The sequence below is a fragment of the Ursus americanus genome, chromosome 6 (assembly GCF_024610735.1).
Source record: "Ursus americanus isolate L20-20 chromosome 6, mUrsAme1.1.p, whole genome shotgun sequence".
Lineage (NCBI taxonomy): Eukaryota > Metazoa > Chordata > Mammalia > Carnivora > Ursidae > Ursus > Ursus americanus.
Window position 1 is genome coordinate 63,888,476 of NC_142132.1, and position 20,999 is coordinate 63,909,474.

Below are 20,999 nucleotides of genomic sequence, written 5' to 3' on the forward strand. Positions count from 1 at the left end.
ATCTTTACTGTTCATAATTTTTCTCTGATGCTCTTATAACCGTCTTCATAGTATCTGAAAGAGGGAGCTTCACATTAACTCCTTGTTTTCTAAGGAAAGTATTTTTTTAATGATTTCAAAATTCATAGATGACAGTATATTCTCTGAGGTTGTTTCTATAACTACTTTATAAGGAAAGAAAAAAACAGTCCTATAGCCTAAAATGCCAGATGATTATTTTTAAAAAGATTTTTTAAATTCGGTTTCTAAGGCAGGCCAAGGACTATGGTAACAAGTTATCCCATGTGTCCTTGCTACAGCTCTTTACAAATGAAGATTCTGAGTTAGAAGAGGCTTGCCTGGCCAAGGCCATAACAATTGCGAGGGAGTGACATCTCAGACCAAGTCTGGAGCTCTAACTCAAGAGTTCAGGCTTTTAACTAGTAGGTTGATAGCCACTTTTAAAGAATTAATTAATTTTATTTTTAAGAAGTTTTAGGTTTATAGAAAATTGAGCAAATGGTACAGTATTCATATACCCTTTTCCCTTGTACACAGTTTCCCATATATTATGGTCATTTTAAAACCTTTCTGGTTATTCCTTCTTCCACGCTCATGACAAGTACAGTCTGGAAGTGACCAATGGCATGCCCAGACACTTGGTGTCTCACACTGATCTGGATGCCCCCACCCTGCCACTCCTAAGCCCAGGGTGAATAGCCTCTACTGTCTCTTCCAGTCCCCTGAGGATCATACGTTTCTGTGGCTCTGTCTTTGTGGAGCTCTTGGTCCAACTTCTTTGACTAATTTTTCCTAACTGACATTGGATGAGCCTAGTAAAGATACAGCCCCACATTGAAGATTAGAATTTCCTTCAGTAGTCTTCCCATTTACTTTGTATATTCAGTTTTCCTTCTGCTTTGCAAAATACATCTCCTTATAAATGAAAGTGCTTTCAAAAATAGCTGGTTATCTTAATAGTAGATTTTCATCAGCTGTACCACTGAGGTGGTCAATTGTGCAGGAATTAACTAGAAGACCTGGAGAGCTCTTTAGGCTGAAAAATAATCAGAGCACAGCATCCAGCTTTCTCTGTATATCAGGAGAGTGCTTCCAAATCTTGGACATTCTCATGGATGACAGTTGCCCTTTCCCTGGTCCCACAGCTCAAGCAGAGCTCTGTAATCTGAGCATTTGGCTCTACTTCTGTGACACAGGGAGGGAAAAAAATTGTTCATTGGCCTTGGCTATTTCCCTTGGTTGTTTCTCAACTGTTCTTTGGTAGTATGCATATAAGCAAAGGGATAAGTCTTGAATAATCAGAAAATAAAGTGCAAAGATCCATTTAATCACCTGGTAAGATTTGTCTAGAAGATTGTTTCTTCTTTCCTCCCCAAATCGGACATTTGGTTTGGTGCTGTATAGAAATTGCCTCCAAAAATATGAATTATTCTTGCTTCAGATGTTCTGTTCCAAAACAAAGCAAAGCATGGATTTCTTCCCTTTCTCATTATGACAGGATCCGGAGATCTTGCATCTGTCCTTAGTGTAGGTCATGTTACAGTAGACCACAGTACAGTTCTGATTTAGGGTAGAAGTTACTAATGTCTGATAACCTCAATCTTTCATGGGCTAGAAGTTGATGTTCACTGCATGTTTCCTCAGTGCAAACTCAATCTTTGTCGCCTGCCCCTCCTTCCTTCTCACCCATCCCTACCACCATAGTGTCTTCTTCCCCCACAGCTTTCTGGCTGCTTCTCCTTCTCACCCACAACCTTGCCCCTTTGTCATCCTTTATCTCCATTCATTCTAGTTGTCTTTACTGCCTCTATTCTTTTACCTTGGGACTTTACTTTGCTAAGCTAGTTATGATATGAAATTAAAATATATATAAGATATTTAATTTTGTCTATGCACTTAAATTTATTGACTATTATTTTCATACTGAAAATTTGGGTGAGTTCGAATTGTTTACTCTTCCCAAAATGATACTAACATGTTAATATAATATAATAGTATATAGTATAAACAAAATGTTAGGCAAATGACATTATGATTTTCCTTTGGTTGGGCCTTTGTTGATACTGCTTTTTTTTTTTTAACTAGCGGTCATTTATTCCTTATTCTTACCAATGAGACTATAAAAATACCAAAAAAAACTTTAAGAGTTTATTATGAACTGCTTAAAAGTTATGATTGGATTTATAAGATAATCAGTATCAATATACCCTGAAGATTTATGTATTTAGGCATTTCTATAATTTGAATGTTATGTTTACTTGGTAAAAGTGTTGTGTATGTTAGGTATAATTGCAATGACTCAAGAAAAAAAATTCTGAAATTGTCCTCTTATAATTTTATAGGGAACAAGAGGGATGGGATTAAATTTAATTTAAGGACTACTCACAGGGGTGCCTGGCTGACTCAGTTGGTACAGCATGTGATTCTTTATCTTGGGGTTGTGTGTTCAAGCCCCACATTGGGTGTAGAGCTTACTTAAAAAAAAATGTACTTGATTATTCTTACAGTGATCATGCAGTAAATAAAAATTCACACATACACACACGAAAGAACTACTCACAAACCTAAAACCTGGATCTGTATTTATTGGTGGAAAAATTAATTAGAAAATTGTAATAAAAAATGCAGAGGCAAGGAATAAGTTTAGATCTGAGTTGAGTGAGGCTTCTTGATCCATGTAGTTTCTGGGTTTTACGAGAATTTTGGGATTTTTCATTGCTCAGTTAACCTAGTGCCTTAATCTGTTAACCGTTCATATTAATTGAAATCAATATGTTGACTCCTTCAAAATGAAAATGAGGCTCACAGCTCTGCCTCCCATTGTAGAAGGCAGACTTTGGGAGGTGTATGCTGAGACCAAACTCAGTTGGATTCTGTCTCCTGAGGGCCTACTGGGCACCTCCACTGGATGACCAAAAGTCCCTCTCAACTCAGTGCATATTCAGAACTGAATTCATCTTTCCCTACCCCAGCCAACTCCTATCGTAAGTTCCCTAACTAGGTAAAAGATATCACCATAAATTCAAAACAACAGCATCTAACATTGGTGGATTATTATGTCCCTTCCCCTGGGCACTGTCCTAAGCATTTGAGATTCCTTGTCTTCTTTTAATCCTCCGAACAACTTATGAGATAGATACTGTTGTCATCCTACCCTAAAACAGGGCTTTAGCATGCACTAGGTGATTAATAAATATTTGTTGCATGAATCCCCATTATATAGATGGGAAAACAGAGTGTAAAAGATTGAACAATCTGTCCCAGGTCACACATATGACAAAACTGGGACTTGAATCTAGGTGTTTCTGAGCCTATATCCTGTGCTTTTTTTTTTTTTTTTGATATTTATTTATTTATTGGAGAGGGAGAGAGAGAGAGAGAGAGAGTATGTGTAAGTAGGGGGAGGGGCAAAGGGAACAGGGGAGAGAATCTCAAGCAGACTCCCCACTGAGCACACAGTCCCACCTGGGTCTCGATCTCATGACCCTGAGATCATGACTTGAGCCGAAACCAAGAGTTGGATGCTTAACTGACTGAGCCACCCAGGTGCTCCTATATCCTGTGCTTTTATCCTTGATGGCAAGGTGGCTCTTAGACTTGCAGAGTACCTGCCCTAAAACCTAGCCCTGCTTTCACAGGGACAAATTTCCCACCCTTCTAGATTCCAGATGTTTCTGGTGGCTGTCCACAGAAGCTGGCACTAAGAAGCCTACTTGGGGTGCCAACCACACCCCACTCAGTAACTTGGCCAGTTACATCATCCCAGAATCCCTCTTCACCTGTCCTCATTCCTCCTTCACCCATCCTAACCTTGGAGATACTGCTTCTTCCCTCTTGGTAGTCTCCAAGCAAGCAAGCTCACCTGTCTCCTCAAATTTAGTTACTGGGATGACTTCAAGCTTACCCATGTTCTCTCTTTTGTGACCACATAGCTAACCCCTTTGTACCTTTAGGTGCTCAAATTCAACATATCTAAAACTGAACCCATTGTGTATCCATCAGATGTTTTGGGGTTGTTTCTAGTCTTTGTTTTACTGGCCCTCTTTTGGTGAGGCTAGATGAAAACTCAGATGCTTGTGCCTTGTTAGAGTGATGGGCATACTTGTGGCTCATCTAGCTTTTAAAACCAACAAAGGCTGATATTTGGCATTTGGAATGTACCTGAATGCTACCTGTAAAAGCCCACCACGAAAGGCAAACCTGAAAATGCAAATCAACAAATCCACAAGACTATGGCTAATTCATTACTCAATTAGCTTTTAGCAGTACATCTCAAGTAGTTGCTGATAGAGATTTATTTTAAATCTCACTTATTCGACAGCTGTAATACAGCATCTGTTTCTATCTGGGGTTGCAGCAAGATCAGAAGTGGTCTCTTGGCCTTCACACTCTGATGATAATTCTCTTCTCTGTTCCCTACTGCTCAGTGAGTGGGCTGCCAGAAACACTCTTTGGCTCCTAGGGTTAGAGATGTGGAGTCTTCTATCACGGGCACTGATCAGACCTTCCCTGGTGCTAACATAGTTTATATCTCCTTCCATACTGAATTTAGAATGGAGATCTTTCTGCTATCAGCCTCATGTGGTTGTTATGAAGATTAAATACGTGCAAAAACTCTTACAAGTTGAGGGCATAGTGAGTCACCTCAGAAATATCACATGTGATTATTCTTATTTATAAATAACTGGTAGGAGGGACAATATGTTGGTTCTCATTTGCCGTATTAACCCCGTAGGGACTCTGAGTGTATAGTTGGTGTTCAATAGGACAGCATAATATTTAATTCCTTATTTGGATGATAATAATTATTAAAATGATGGTTCTCATGGTTACTGTGTTTAGCAACTTCTATGCCTTATCTCATGTTTCACCCCTATGCTAGACAAAGGTGCATGGGCAAACATTGTTAGTTTTAATAGGAATTTATTTTAATGTGTATCAGTAAAAAAACAGCACATCAAATCCATTATTTCTTGGTCATCATATTCTAAGATGAAGCTGAAATAAAAAAAACTACAGGTTGAAATCTATCTAAAATCCATAGTAAATATATTAATTTATATAAAATATGTACTCTTCTGCTCTATATATCTGTATCTACCTACAGATATAGATCTTCCTTGATTTACAATGGGGTTACATCCAGATAACCCACTGTAAGTTGAAAATATTGTAAGTCCAAAATGCGTCGAATCCACCTAGCCTACTAATCATCCTAGCTTAGCCCCACCTACCTCAAAGGTGCTCAGAACACTTAAAATAGCACAAAGCTTATTTTACATAAAATATTGAATATCTCGTGTAACTTATTGAATACTGTACTGAAAGGGGAAAACAGAATGGCTGTATGGAGAACGGTTTTAAGTGTGTTGGTCGCTTGCCCTTGTGACTGCATGGCTGCCTGGGAGTTGTGGCTTGCTGCCACTGTCCGGCATCACAAGAGCGTATTGTACCCTACTGCCCCTCTTCTTCCCTCCACTCCAGTCATGTGGCTAAGAGCCTAAGTGCCTCCATTTTGGCTTTAAAAACAGCAAGAGACTCATGTTAGTTTTGACCCTAGGGCCACAGTTGAGCTGAAGGCCTGAAGGCCTCAGACCTTTCCCATTTTAACAAAAATGCACTGGTCCGAGGTGCTTGCTAAAGATTCTTTTCTTCCCCATCACGATTACCGATAGATTCTGCTCAGAGACAGGTAATATGAATAAAATGCATTTCTTCTGGGGACCTCGTGGTTGAAGAAAAGGATTTGATAAGGAAACCGTACACCTCCTGGTGGGTTTGGAAAGTGATTGCTAGCATATGTTGTGATTGATTGATTAGTAACTCTTATTCCTGTTACTCCTTAGGGCTCCTGCCAAACTGTGTTTTCTGGGTAAATTATTCTTAGCAAGGGTGTTGCCTGTGGTGAGTTGTCAGACAAGGAGCACACCTTGCTTGCAGGCCTGGGCACTGGTGTTCATCCGGCCCCACCTCTTCCCCAGACCTCATCTCATGCGTTTCTGACTGGCCTCAGCCACTGATAGGATGCTGTCAGTGAGCTTCAGAGGCTCAACAGGAGGCATTACCCTGGCTCCCAGTCTGCAACTCAACAGCGAGGAAGCCAGTTGAGAACACACAAGGGATCAGACCTTTGATGTTACACAAAGCAAATTGCATTTCAAGCTCTGGAGAACATGAACCATTCTAACCTGATTAAGAGTCATTCGGTACCAAATTTTGATAAATGTTTATTTTGGGAAAGTGGATTGCAGGGCTTTCAGACTCTGCTTATTCACCCAGAAAACATTTGTTTTCTTCTTTATTTGGGGTAGGCGCAAGAGAAAGCCTTGAGTGGTCCTGAGTGTTTGCTGGGCAATATTGAGAAGGAGTTTGTTTTGACTGCTGCTTGAATAACTGTCTAGAACCTCTTGATATAGAGATTCTCATCCTGGCCGCTCCGTCCATGCCCTGCTATGCCTCACTTCCCTGCTCTCATCCCCACAGCACAGGTGTCCCCCCCTTCTGGACTGACCCCAGGGTGGGAAGCTAATGAGCTCAGTTAGAGGGGGAATGATCATAGAATTCAGGCACAAACCTAGCAGCCTCGCTGGGGAGAGGCTTTGGAACAGGTTTTATTCTTGTTTGTTATTTTTGTCAAAAATAAAATGTTACATAAATATCTGAAAAAGAAACAGAATCACTCTAATTCTTCCCTGTTTTGTAGTTGCTAAGTAGCTTCTTTGATCTTTTGGTACATTTATTTGGACACATAAATGCATGCTTTTTACACAAAATGGAATCATTACTGTTTTGTTTTGAAATCTGTGGTTTTCATTTAGTATATTCTGAACATCATCCCATGTTGATAAGCAGAGTTCTCCGTCATTTTTAATCACTGCTGGATGATTTTCTATCCATGGCCTTCTCTCCCTCTCTCCCTCCCTCCCTCTGTCCTTTACTCTCCCTGCCTTCCCTGGCATTTCTATTGTTCCTTCTCTTCCTCATAGTCTGTCCTCTTCCGCTTCAGCCCCATTTATTGTTTCCTTTTTTCACTGTAACATTTTGCAATACACCCCTCAATGTATACAAATAATATGAAATAGAGAGTTTTTGTAGCTTGGGGCTGTGCTGGTTTTATATTTCATACCTAAATAATTTGTGTTTCCATTTTTGTTGGTGGTGGTGGAGGCTTTAACATTTTCTGCCCAGGTTCTCAGAGAACAAACATGACAGTAGTTTGAAAGCCTTTCATATCCCCAGAAGGAAGAAATGACAAAGAGGCAAGACATTATAATGAATGTTTATGATCTTTACTTAGGAACATGACAGTCTCAAGGCCTCTGTCACTTCTAGGTCTTGATGATTCATCTTGTTTCTTCAGACCCTGCTCCAGTCCACAAAGACGGGCAGAATGAAGCAGACAGTGCGCCAGAAGACCTCCAGTCTGTTGGGACTAGCAGGCTGCTCTGTCACATCACTGACGGTGACAACCCACTGCTGTCACCACGATGCTCCATCTTCAGCCAAAGCCAGAGATTCAACTTAGACCCTGAATCGGCCCCTTCTCCACCCAGCACTCAGCAGTTTATGATGTAAGAAGACGTTGTTTTGCTATCACCTTCATCTCAAATACTACATTCATAACCTACAATGGAATACATGTCTGAAAGAGTGCAAAAGTGCTTACCAAATGCAACTGCGAGACCTGAGCGATGAATGGCAACAACCATCTCTACTTTCTAGTTGGGATGCTGTTTAGGTTCTTGCTGTCTCAGGAGGAAATGGTCAGGGGGTGCAGGATACCCCAGGGCTTGCATGTTTGAACTTTTCTGGTGAAATGATCAGAGTCGTACGTAAGAATAAGTATACGCAGAAATCAGGACTACCCTCGCGGTGAGCTTAGTCTTTCATTCCGTGCCCACCAGTGGCCTCTGCGGATGGCTTGTGGCAGTGCTTGGGAGTTGTACACCACAATTGCTTCTTAGATTCTAGAAAAATGGTAGCTTACCATGGCTGCCCTCCACCCAGAAAGTGTGGAACTATGCACTTCTTTTTTAATTCTACAAATAATTTTGATGCATCGCTAAAATGAGTGTGCCTCGACTGAAAATATGTACAGGGAATCCCTAGTTTCTCCTGGGTAACTTCCGAGGTCATTAATGAATTTATCCAAACCTGAGCCCACAGGCTGTCTATTGATGGACTTGAGGGAGTTAGTGGGTTCTTGCTCTTATAAAGTATACGCCATGCGAGAGGATGAATGAATTTTTTGGAGGCGGGGTCCATTCCTCTTACCGGATTCGCAAAGGCTCTGTTGTGTCAATATATCTTCCTTAAAATGTCCCTAGGTGGGTCTCCTGCAACCTGTCAGGGATGACACCACAGCAGGATGTCTCTTTTTGGTCTTAAATTGGCTTCCTCCAAGCTTTAGGAAATGCATTTCCTGGACTAATATTCTGACGTTTATATATTAAAGTCCCTGATAGCATTTTCCCATAATGGAATTCTGTGATCGGTGGTCTCTATTAATAAGCAGATGCCACTATGTAGACACATCAAATAACACACTGCCCTTTCTGAAAATCCAGGAAGCTTGGTTTGTAGACCAGCAGCCATGTTTGTGGGAAACCATGGGTTTTGATGATTCTGCCCCTCCCTGAAATTGTTACAGGCCCCGAAGTTCTTCACGGTGCAGCTGTGGTGATGGCAAGGAGCCACAGACCATTACCCAGCTCACCAAGCACATCCAGAGCCTCAAGCGAAAAATTCGGAAATTTGAAGAAAAATTCGAACAAGAAAAGAAATACCGGGTAAGGGCCCTATGGTTTGAAATAAGAGTGGATTGTGTCAGAAGCGTGTGGGCTTTTCTGTCCTTCCTTTTTGGTCACTCCTCTGTGCCAGGGGACAGCTGTTTCCATTTGCCAACCCAGGACCCATCATAAATTGAGTTTCCTTCCTGGATCTGTCCTATTCTCACAGGCTGTAGTTTGACCATGATAAGATATTTCCTAGTAATGGATTATAACTCTTGTTTCCAAACTGATTTGATTATTGATACTCTTTTTTTTTTTCCCTCTCCCCCTGGGGAGCACTACTGTCACTGTTTCTAGGACCAAAATTTGGAAAGCTTTTACAATTTGATCTTATTTTTTCTTTAACTCTTTACTATTTGCAGTTTTATAAGAACCTATTAAGGACCCAAAGGTCAGAATCTCTAACTGAGAACAGAATGAGGGAAGAGAGAAAGTCTTCTTTGACATAAGAGTACCTCTGGTTGATAGATAAGGACCCTTCAAGTGACATCTGTTCAGGTCACTCATAACGACAAACCCCAAGCCATCCTTTCTGGTCAGACATCAGTCTTCATGCTGGTGCTGCAGTGTTGTAATGATGAACCTTTTCTTTTATGACATGAGAAACGATAGAGAGCTAAGTGTCCTTATGGCCAATGCTAGTTTTATTTATTTTCCTTCATGGTGACCATGGCATAGACAAAAATCATATTCATGCAGAATTGCACAAAGATATTGGGTCTTTGGCAGAGAGCCCAGACAGCTTGTTATCAGAATAAAAAAGAACAGAGAATAATGTCTCATACATCTTGAAATATTTAAAGGCTCACTAAACACTTGGTACAGAGGCAATCAGCACATCCCTGTGAGTGGGATAAGATCTGGGGAGAGAGGTGAGAATGGGTGATATTCCACTCTCCCATTCCTCCAATCCTTTTCCCACAGTGGCTTCAAATTCACTAAAAAAAGGGGTATCAGGAGTGTTTTGTTTTTGTTTTTAGCTTTGCACAACAGGAAAAAAAAATCAGACTGCTATTTGAGACAACCGTAGTCAGGGTGTTGAAGGTTCTCTTCTTCCTCGAAGTCAGGCAGTGACAGCTGCTTACTGTCTTTTACTTCTTTAGAACAAGAAGGCACTCTACCCATAACAAGTACAGGACTTTATTTTACAGATAAGGCAACTGAGGCCCAGAAAAGACTTGTCACTTGCTTTAGGTAGTTGTGTTCTACCAGCTCAGACTGGGGGTGGTAGTTGAAAGATGAGTAGGTTTTACAGTGGAGGAATAGAAGTAAAATTTGTTCGTGTCCACATCTTTGAAGGTTCTAGATATCTTGAGAGAAGTTGATTTTCTCTGTTTGCTGCTGGAATGTTTCTGGATCTGTCATATCCTCACACTGGAAGTAGTAGAGTAACCACTAGGGGCTTCATTCCCAGGGCCTGTTAATACTTATTACCTGCCATCCTTAAATCAGGCTGATCTGGATTTGAATGCGGCACAGCTAGTTAGGAACTTTGTGACTTTGGACTTGTTACTTTATCTTTCTGAGTCTCAGTTTATCTGTCTGCATAGTGAAGGTTATATTTGTAGTGATTTCTTAAGTTTGTGAGTTAAATGAGGGAGTGCATATATAATGCTTATTATAGTGTTAGGCACAAAGGAAGTAAGTGGTCCTAGATATTAACTTTTTAATCTATTTGAGTGATATTTGACCAGGCTATTCTATGACAGCCTCCGCCTTGTCCAAAAATGAAGAAAAATTGTACACATTAGTTCTTTCCTGATTTTTTTCTACCTGCAGCCACAGACCCTGGATTACTTCTCTCAACTATAACAACCATCTAGCAGACTGCCTATTTTGGGAAAGAATTTCTTCTGGCACCTCCTGCCCTTGTCTAGAGAAGTTTTTGAGCTGGTACACACACATGCCCACACAACACACTTACACATTCACAAATGCAGATGGATGAATTTGGGAGCAGTAGAGGAAGGCCCCATGGTCACCACTGTCTCAGTGTGTATAAAAGTCTCTGGTATAACCAGAACCTTCCATGTTTTAGGGAACAGGGCTTCCCTTCACCCTTCCTGCCAGGGTGCCAGGCTGTGGTTAGAGGTTTGACATGTTAATGGACTTTAATTGGTTGGTGTGTGTAAAGATTTCCTTCCTGGCAGGCCGATTGTGGAATTAATAGCACCCACAGCTAGCGTTTCAGTCTGAGCTCCTGCTGGGCCTCTGCACTAGTCTGATGTCCTAGTACAACATGCATCTTTCCCTCTGCTGAATGTGACCATTTTACATTCCTATCCCAAACCGTGTTTATTCCCTACAATTAATTTTACATGTATCTATCGTTACACTCATGGAGTTAGAAAAAGCTGTTTCAGCCAGATGTCCACTAGTTGTGAAATTAGAGAATATTGAAATTAGAAGGGATCAGTCAGTCTTATTTCTCATTTGAGCATTGAAGGAACTGAGGCTGAGAAGGAAAATGACTTCCCCAGGATGACACAGTGAAGAATTGACCTAGCCAAAACAACTCAGCTCTTCTCATTCCTAATCCAGAATTCTTTCTAAAATGTCTTTTGAACTGTCTTTGACAGACCACAAATCTAGTCCAGTGATATCCTTGGTCATGTGCCTTGGAGGTCCCGTTTAATTTGCATTGAACAAAATACTTTGTGACTTTGTACTTGCTACTTTATCATTCTGAGTCTGTAATTTCTGGGTTTATATCCTCTTGGGGTCTATTAAACTGGAATATTTCAGTGTAGAAGTTAAAAGGCTTGAAGATCCACAGTTTGTACATGAAAACTTTCCATGTGATCTGAAAGCTGCCTTCCTTGTAAGCTTGATTTAACCTCTTTTGAAAGCTCCCCTGGGAGTAGGGAAATAAAAAATTCATTTCAGAAAACGATTTCAGGCTTTAAAATATTTTGTCAGAAAAAAATCAGCCTGAAGTTTTTCCTAAGTCCTGTTTGCAGTAGTGAAAGCTGATTGCTTTGGTGGTCCTTGATGTAGCGTCTTAGGTTTTTGTTCTTGTTCTTAACATTATTTAAAAAGATGGTAACTGTATAGAGCATATCCAGTGAGAAAGATGTGTTCCAGATGAACAGGATGTGTCTTCAGATCAGAGTGGAGAATTCTGTGAGGATTTTGAGAAACCAAAAGTAAAATATTGACTGTCCATATAACCAGACTGTTACCCAAAGCCAGCACACTACACTATGTATCAGGGAAGTGGCACAGTGCACCATCCTAGCACATCATGGGTAGGACCAGGCTAAGCTGTTTTGGAGGTGGGCCTTGTGTCACTGTCCATGGTACTGAAACCAGGGCTTCACTCATGGAAACCATCCATGCTATCCCATCTGAGCTCCCCTAGGAAAAAACCACTTTGTTTTCCTTCAACCTTCTTTTCCATCTTGATTTTAAAAGTATAGTTTTTACATCACTCTAGAACTGACAGAACCATGCCTTATGTTTCACAATTAACATATTTAATCCCATGTACATTTTTTTTAATTAGAGAAAGTACATGTGTGTGAGCCAGAGGGGGGGTTCAGAGAGAGAGGGAGAGGGAGAATCCTATGCTGAGTGTGAAGGCTGATTCTGGGCTCGATCTCAGGACCATGAGATTATGACCTGGGCCAAAATCAAGAGTCAGACGCCCAATGAACTGAGCCACCCAGGCACCCCTAATCCCAGGTACATTTGATGACCATGTCACACCAGCACTGTTTTTTTTCCTTTGAACCTAGGAGGGACGCATTTCTCTCTTGATGCCCTTCTCTCACCAACAACTTGCTAATGTTACATGGACTTAGCTGATCCTTAAAAAACATGTGGCAGAGCCCTTAGATTTAGTCACTATCAATGTACACATGTCTGGCTATATAATAATTATGATCAGGGTAACTTGAACATTCCTATATAGTAGTCCTTGTGTATACTCAATTCAGAGTAACCATTAATCTTCTTGAGCCTGCATTGAAGTTAACAGGGTGGCCTTGATTTATTTAAGAAAGATCTTACTGACATATGGGAGTGGAGGTTAAGTATGTTTGGCCATCCTTCTTTCCTTGTTTCTCTTTTCTGTAGAAAATCCACTTTTATGCTCTGAGAAAAAATCCAGAAGTCAAAGTGAATGATTTGTTTTAACAGAGTCATGTCCCAAAATAAAAAAATATATTCTTCTTGCCACATCCAAGTTCTATTAACTACTTGGTAAGATGTACATACCCCTACATATATGTTTGTTGGTGAAGACATATGAAGAATTCCTGTGAAAGTCTGGTAGGAACACTACTACTATCACCACTGCCAGTAATAATAATAACATTTGTAATTCTAGCCAACACACCTATAGTGTATAGCATGCCAGTAAATGCTTTCACTGTGTTATGTACATCAACTAATTTGCCCCTTACAGCAACCCGATGAGGGAGATGCTGTTATAATCCTCATCTGGTAGATGGAACTGAGGCTGACTAATTTGCCCAAGGTCACACACATAAGACTATGTTTTACTTTAGTGTTAGTCCAGTAGGATATTGAGTCTATAAACAGTGAGATGATTAGAAATATGGGTATCCCCCTGAAGTACTGACTTCTCAGACTGTTGTCAGGTTTTAGAGATCCTGGGGTCTCCTTTCTCCACATTTGTGGAAATGACTGATAAGAGCTAAATCATCCAGTTTGTCGCTATAACCCACACAGGTTGTGGTCATAAACCATGTGTGTGAGCACAGGCTAGGGAGCAAGCACTGGTTTATATTAATGCAGCATCCACACTGATATGAAGAAAGCCCTGGCAAACAAGTGTGGGGTGTGCGTGGCCCACAGGGAGACTGAGGGTTAGACTGAAGGGGACACTGGCATGATTAGGGCTATGTGAAAAGTGCTGAGTGACTAGGCACGTTTAGAAACAATGCCCATGGCAAGGACAAAAATGTGGAGGAGGTCAAGAATGTTTGCTCTGTTTTTCAGAAGAAACTCTATCAACTGGAGTTGTCACACCTGAATTTCTCTCCCAGGTTTATGTCTCTGAACTACCTTTGTGTGTCTTGGCTATTTAAAATTTTTCTTTTTCTTTTCCTCCCTCCCTCCCTTCTACCCACACTTTCCCCTCCCTTGTAGCCTTCACATGGTGACAAGACTTCTAATCCTGAAGTCCTGAAGTGGATGAATGATTTGGCTAAAGGTCGTAAACAACTCAAAGGTAAGGGCCGGTCAAGGATCTCTTTTCCCAGAAAGGAAGCAGTTAAAATATTGATAATGTGCTCCCAGGCATTTTTTTATTCTTTTCCACCTGTGCCCTCTTTAACCTTGTCTTTCACCTAGATTGGAGGCTCCATTTTGAAATAAAGTGTCCTGGGTCCCCTTCATCCTTTGGCCCCATCTAATAATTCTCCTTATAAAGAGACTGAGGAACTACAGATTCTGAAGTGGAATGATTCACTTCGGTGCCAGGAACATTTCACCATATGGAGTATTAACTCCCTTGGGTTACTAGATTCTTGGATGTTAGAAAAAGGCCTGAGCAATCATTTACTCTGCATGCCCCATTGCACAAATGAGGACATTTATGTCCAAAGATAGGGACAAGTTACATAGTTGGGCGGTAGTGAGTTAGGTGTAAAACTCCGTTCTCCTACCCCCTAATCAGTGTTCTTCTTTCTGTGTTTCTCTGGAGATGTTGATATAAGTATTAATTAACTCTAAAATCCATTTAAAAGTACTATGGTATTTACCAATAAAAATTTATTTTCTTCCCCTGTCCACATTCTTATTTCGATACTTAGAGATGAGGGAATTTTTTCCAAATTTCTAAAAGGGTGGCGATAAGGAACTGGCAGGAAATATTAATTCAGTGGCATTAAACTGTAATGATGTAGCAGGTTTATAAAATATGCAGTGTTTAAACACCACACCAGAGTCTAACTAAAAAACAAACATCAAACAAAGAAAACGATCTATGTAATTGAGAAATCGATACAAATGGCCACATTGACATTATCAGCCTCTTAGCATATTCTGAAAAGTAATTCCCTGACAAGTCTCAGGTGGCTTTTTTATTTTTAATTATGTAGGCTTATATAAAACCACACTGAAATAATGGTGATTCCTGGATTTTAAAAGATAACATTAGACCAAATGGTGAAATCTGTCAAGTTGGGGCTGGCATTCCCATCTCTCCTTTCCCAGACCTCCTGTGATTCCTCAGATATCTACAGGTGTAATGTCTTACAGAAGGGCTTGCTTTTATTTACCCAGGGGCTCTTAATGGCACAAAACTTCCCAATTTAAGTAAATGAACCTTTGAGTGTAGAATTCCAGGTGTTATGGTTGGTAACAGATAAAATCTTTGGGGAAGTACCACTCCACTGGGCTTCCTCTAGAACTCATCCTCTGAAATTCAAACCACTGAATTCCTCCTACACATGAGTTACCCCATTTCCATGAGATTCCAGCCTCTAGAGCCCTTTGTTTCTATCTGACTGGGAGATTGTGCTATTGGTTCTGGTTACTAGGGCTGCCCTTGCCCCGTGGAAAGCCATCAGCAACACCGTCCATTTCCACTGACTTCACATCAGTGGTGGGAATTTCTTAAAGGCTCTCTACTCTTAAGCCCAGTGAATCCTCCTTGTTCGTGGTAACTCATGGCATTTCTCTTAGAACTGAAGCTGAAGCTCTCAGAAGAACAAGGGAGTGTTCCCAAAGGCCCACCTAGAAACCTGTCCTGTGAGCAACCCGCAGTCCCCAGAGAGAATGGGAAGCTAGAAGCTGTGGGCCCTGAGCCATGCTCCTCTGGAGAGGAGACTCCAGATGCTGTGCTGACATGCCTGAAGGAGAAGAGAGAGCAGCTCTCTGCTCAGGAGGATTCTAAGGTACCTCACCATATCCTCATAGGCCCTAACACTCAATACCGTGTCAGTGAGATTTTGGTTTTGACAAATTCATAAGAGCACCTGGCACCACATAAACATCTTTAGGAGACTGGCTCTGAAATTTCAGTCAGCTGAGTTCTTAGGAAGCTTATTGGCCATGACCTATGGGTGTTGCCACTTAATTCCAGGATGTTATTCTGGAAGTCATAGTATTGCATGTTGGTGGGAAGCAAATGGCGAAGATATTAGGGTATATCATATCTCTTTCTCCCCCCGTTCCCCCAGTAGGCTAACGAATTAACCCAAGATTAGTATCACAATCCCATTTTACCATATGTTTTATTTAAAAAATAAAGAAGCTGGGATGAGGTATACATAGTAGGGAAAATGGTTTAGTATCTTCTATAGTAGGAGTAAAGAGGTAGGCTTTTTTTGAAAAGTGTTAGTTAATAAGAGGTCTAAAGCTGAACTCTTCAGACATCCTAGTTTTGAAATCTCTGAGACATTCAGGTAGAGTTGTCAATGAGACATTTGGCAAAAGAGCCTAGAGCTTGAAGAAAATATTTATCATATTTCACAAAGAAGATAATGAAAGCAATTAGTATTTACCTGGCTAATTCCTCCTCATCCTGTACACCTATGTTTACATTTCACTTACGCCAGGGAACCTGCCTTGTAGTCCTTTCTGTCTCAGCTCTGAAAGTGGTATGGTTGCCTTTAATTTCTTGAATAAGAGTTGTAACTCCCCTGTCATAGATCTAACTATGCTGTGTGACATTTTCTGTTTCTCATTTTACACTTTAGACCTCTTGAGTAGAAGAGCTGTTTGTAGCTCCCGATCCTACTGTGTCTGTGCATAGTGGGTATTGAATAAATGTTTGCTGAGTGAATGGACAGATGACTGAACAAACTAGCATATTTAACTTTGAAATCTAGTGTTCTTGAGGAGAATGCTGCCCTTACCTGTTATATTGCACATTGTCTGGTCTTAATCATAAGGTGGCAACCTATATCAAATCCCAAAGGCTCACCATAAGCCCCTGGACTTCTCCTTTACATGGAGACTTGTGATCTACAAGCAGAAATGGGCCTTTGGCCACCTCTGTTTTTCATGTTTTTTTTTTTTTTAAATGAAATATGTTTAGACTTAAAAATAATCAATTATGTGTTGTGAAAAGTGAATAGTTTTTCATCTAACTTGACCAACCCATTCCCTCCCCACCAAAGATTTTAGATTTTTGTGGTAGCCAGTGCATAAGTGAGACACACACACACACACACACACACGCACACACACACACACACACACACACACAGGGGCATCTATGGTTTTCCATCTTTCAGCACTTCTGATGGCCTTTCTTGTATTTTCTAGTTACCTTAGCCACATCTATAAGAGAAGCTTGGTCAACACCCAAGTCCTAATTGTATGTTCCACTTGATTAGTGCAGTGAGGGATGAGTTAGGACTGGTATAGTAGACTTAGATCAGGACTCAGTGCTTCACCAAGCACTTTCTATCTATGTACACTTAGCAAGGGAACTAATTCGCTGAGATTCAACTTCATCATCTTTAAAATACAGACAATACCTACTTACATAATTATTGTGACAATAAGGAAAGATGTGACTGGTGTGCAATCATTCATTTGCAAAGATATTTGAGTGCCTATTATGTGTTGTGAAATATGATACATCCTGGATATAATATGATAGAGAAGCTAGGGGGGTTGCTGCCCTCACAAAGCTCATGTTCTTCTGGGAATTGGGAAACAATAACAAACAGTTCAAGAAATCAAATTATAAAGATTTTGATAAATAGTGTGCAAAGAATTAAAAGATACTATTATAGAAAATAATGGGTATGGTTTCTACTTTATATAAAGTGATTAGGAAGGCCAATAGGTGACATATTACATTCTTCATTAAGAAGAATTCGCTGGCCAAGAGAGCACCGAAAAGCATTTTAGGCAGATGGAACTGCAAATATGAAAACCTTGAAGGGAGAGCTTGCATGTACTTGGAATTCTTGGGTCTGAGGGCTAGAGCACAGGATAGCATAATCTATCAGAAAGACAGATTGGGGGCTCTGATATCAGACCTTTTAGGGTAGTAGAAGTTATTGGAAAGCTGTTGAGTTGTTGAAAATGGGAAAGTGATGTGATGTGATTTACATCGAAAAGATCTTTCTGATTGTTGTGTGAAGAATAAATGATAGGGGGAAAGAGTGGAAAGGGGAAGATGAAATGGGTGGTTTGGACTAGCATGATAGCCTTGGAGATGGACAGAGATAGACCCATTCAAAGTATATTTTGGATGTAGAATCAAAAGGATATGATGAGTCATTGGACAGTAGGGACCATTTACCAAGATGGGGAATACTATGGGAGGAACAGATTGGGGATGGGACTGGAAACTTAAGAGGTCTGTTTTGAATGTGTTTATTTTAAGATCTTTGAGCAATAGTGTGACCAACCATCCCTGGTTTCCTTGGATTTTCCTGGATGCTGAAAATTTCAAATGCTTTCATCCTGGGAAAATGCAGATGGTTGGTGACCCTACTGAGGCATCTAAGTCAAATATAGGCACATGCACACGAGAGTCTAAAGATCAAAGAAGCATATTTGAGTTCTTCGTAAGTTATCTTTCCTTAAATGGCAATTTAATTGTATTATTTTAAATGAAGTATCTGGTGAGTTGTTTAATAAATGTCAGAAGCCCCTTCAGATATCTCTGCAGCAGGCTGGCGGGAGGCCCTTTAAATAGAAAGCATCTGTAGTGGAACATGCAGCTCTGCATATCTAAAGCTGTAGGATTGTTCCTTGGGAAGTTTAATATAGCAGACCGTAAAGTGGGTAGTCAGTATCAGGTGCTTCCTCTAGGAGAATCCCCAAATCACAGTAGAAGCCAAGGGAGGTTTGCAGATTTCCACAGTAGCTATGTTACTCCTGGCTCCTCAGTGAGCGTGTTAGCATTTGAGATTATCTGAATATGTCCCATTTCTTTAAACTCAAATTGGCAGATGATTTTTTCTGGGGTCCTTGCTTTACTGCTGAAAATACATTAAATATTAAAACTTCCAAGATGAAGAATTGTTTCTTTTCTAGAGAGACTTTTGTGAAATTTTTGCATTTGGTATTTGGTCAGAGCCCACACTAAAGCTGATAAATCCTGTAGCGTTGCCTTGTCAGTTCAGATACTGCTATAGAGTAATTTTCCTCTTCTTCTATTAAGGGATGATTTCTGGAAGTAATCACTTCTGGGTCACAGGGTATCCACTGAGCCCTGGAAGTGAATGAATCATCCCCTGAGTCTGATTGTGGTGCCTATTTATGTCCTTTTCTTTTGAAAATCCCAAATTGGTGTGGGCACATTATACCCATTTTATTGCCCTTTCTGGGAACTGTAGGTGGTGTTAGGGGCATGGCACAAATTACCGACTACATGAGTAATGGCAGTTACTTCTTCCGGCCCTTTGCTAACTGCAGCATCTTGGAGGAGGAAAGCAGATTTAAAAAAAAAAAATCATTTTATTTTTTAAAATCAAATGAAAATATAGTGATTGTTATACATTGTATATATAGTGAAAATATAGTGGTTGTTATACATTGAAGAGAGGGAAACTTAGAGGTAAAGGGCATCAAAAGGAAGATCCCATCAAGTTCTTTTGCCTACTTCTTTTAAAAAATAAAAATAATTTTCTTAATAGATAATACTATCTCACATAGTTCAAAAAAATGTAAAAAGCTGCACATTAAAAAGACTCTGCCATCTCAACTGCTAGCTCTAGCTTTGAGGTCTCCCATCCCCAAGTAGGTAACTATTGTTACTAATGTGTTATGTGTACTTTTTGAGTTTCTATATAAAGCATATACAAGAAAGTGTCAATATACATTCTTAATTTGTCCCCTTTTAAAACTAAAAGTAACACATTATATAATTATCCCTTTTTTTCAGTTTGTATATTCTGGATAGCTTTTTGTATAAAGAAATAGATTCACATTCTTTTATTCTTAAAATTTATTTAATAGCACCATGGTGTTCCTTTTAAGTAATGTACAACATTGATAGTAACCTGAAATCAACTAGTTTGTAGCTTAAATAAACAGTTAGTACACCTGACTCTTTGCCAGGGGCATTTACATATGCTAACTTATTGAAACAATGTATTTATATAACATTATAGTCTCTATATCGAAAATCTAACGTTCAGACCTTACATAATTTTCCATGTTAAAAATAGGTGCGTTTTAAAGCTGGTTTTCGGAACTCGTGTCCTCTGGTTTCAAGGCCAATACTAACCTGCAATCCCCTGCTTAGAAATCTTTTATATTGACCAAGCCATTCTCTTCAGCAGTTGCTTTGTATGATCATGTTCATTACTAACTTTTCACATTGTTTGACTTATTAGTTCAGAAGTCAGACTTGTTCCATATATACGTCTCACTTGGGGAGGGGCTGCAGAGACTCAGACACAGGAAAAGCTTGGCAACACTTGACTCTAAAGCTAGAGTAATTGATTCCCTTCACTCTTCCCTCTTTAGGAGAGATCTTAATTATGGGGCTGATTCAAATGAGTTTAAATAAATTTCTGTGGTTTACTGTGAGGGAATACAGGGGGCTAATGCCATGGGAAGAAAGGAAAACAAGCATGATGCTAAAAGCATGGAAGCTATGGCAGTTTTTTCCCAAACAACTTTCTGACCAGGGCCCAGAAAGAAATACACTTGGGCTGTCTTCTCAGCAGCAGTTGTGTCTTGCCAGCTCGTTTGGGAGCTGCTCTTCCAAATAACCCATTGATTGATTGATAAATCCTGTAGCGTTGCTGATTCAAATAACCTTACTAGGTAGGGGTCTCAGAAATTTTTTATGGCAAAGTTGTCAAATTGTCAACAAATCATATCAAACTGTTCTATGCACAGTTGCCTCTTGCTCAACCTCCTTTTCATTCCACTCTTTCTGATGTCATAAAAAAATGGAGGAGAAGGAAGTTAGGCTAAGTATCTTTGGTATTTATCTCCTTTTATTTATCTTTAAGTCTCACAGCCCATTCATGCTCTGGGTATCTCTCTCTGCCTATTTCCGGTTACTCAACATTCTTTGTTGCCTCCATTCACATAACAAAAATCATAAGTTAGATACATCTGACATACCACGGACAGCCACCAATATGCAGAACGAGGCAGGGAGGATGCATTTCAGAAATAGTCATTGAATATAGAGGGGACAGTTGTCTGATTCTTAGCAGAAAATGGCTGAGGAATAGCCAAGTCAAATGTATGTCAGCCCTTTAGATTTGAGGTACCACTTCAAGCAGAGTCTCTCTCTTGACTCATCTTCCT

General features: G+C 40.1%; 1 protein-coding gene across 9 annotated transcripts in view; it reads left to right on the top strand.

Moving 5' to 3' along the window:
• The window catches only part of FAM13C (family with sequence similarity 13 member C), a 136,916-nt gene that overhangs the window by 105,794 nt on the left and 10,123 nt on the right, over positions 1–20,999 (top strand). For all 9 annotated transcript variants that reach the window (XM_045783673.2, XM_045783672.2, XM_045783671.2 and 6 more), the window contains 4 exons: positions 7,361–7,571; positions 8,651–8,789; positions 13,908–13,989; positions 15,447–15,658. In XM_045783673.2, coding sequence (XP_045639629.1) covers positions 7,361–7,571; positions 8,651–8,789; positions 13,908–13,989; positions 15,447–15,658 — 644 coding nt within the window. The remainder of the gene's footprint in view (positions 1–7,360; positions 7,572–8,650; positions 8,790–13,907; positions 13,990–15,446; positions 15,659–20,999) is intronic.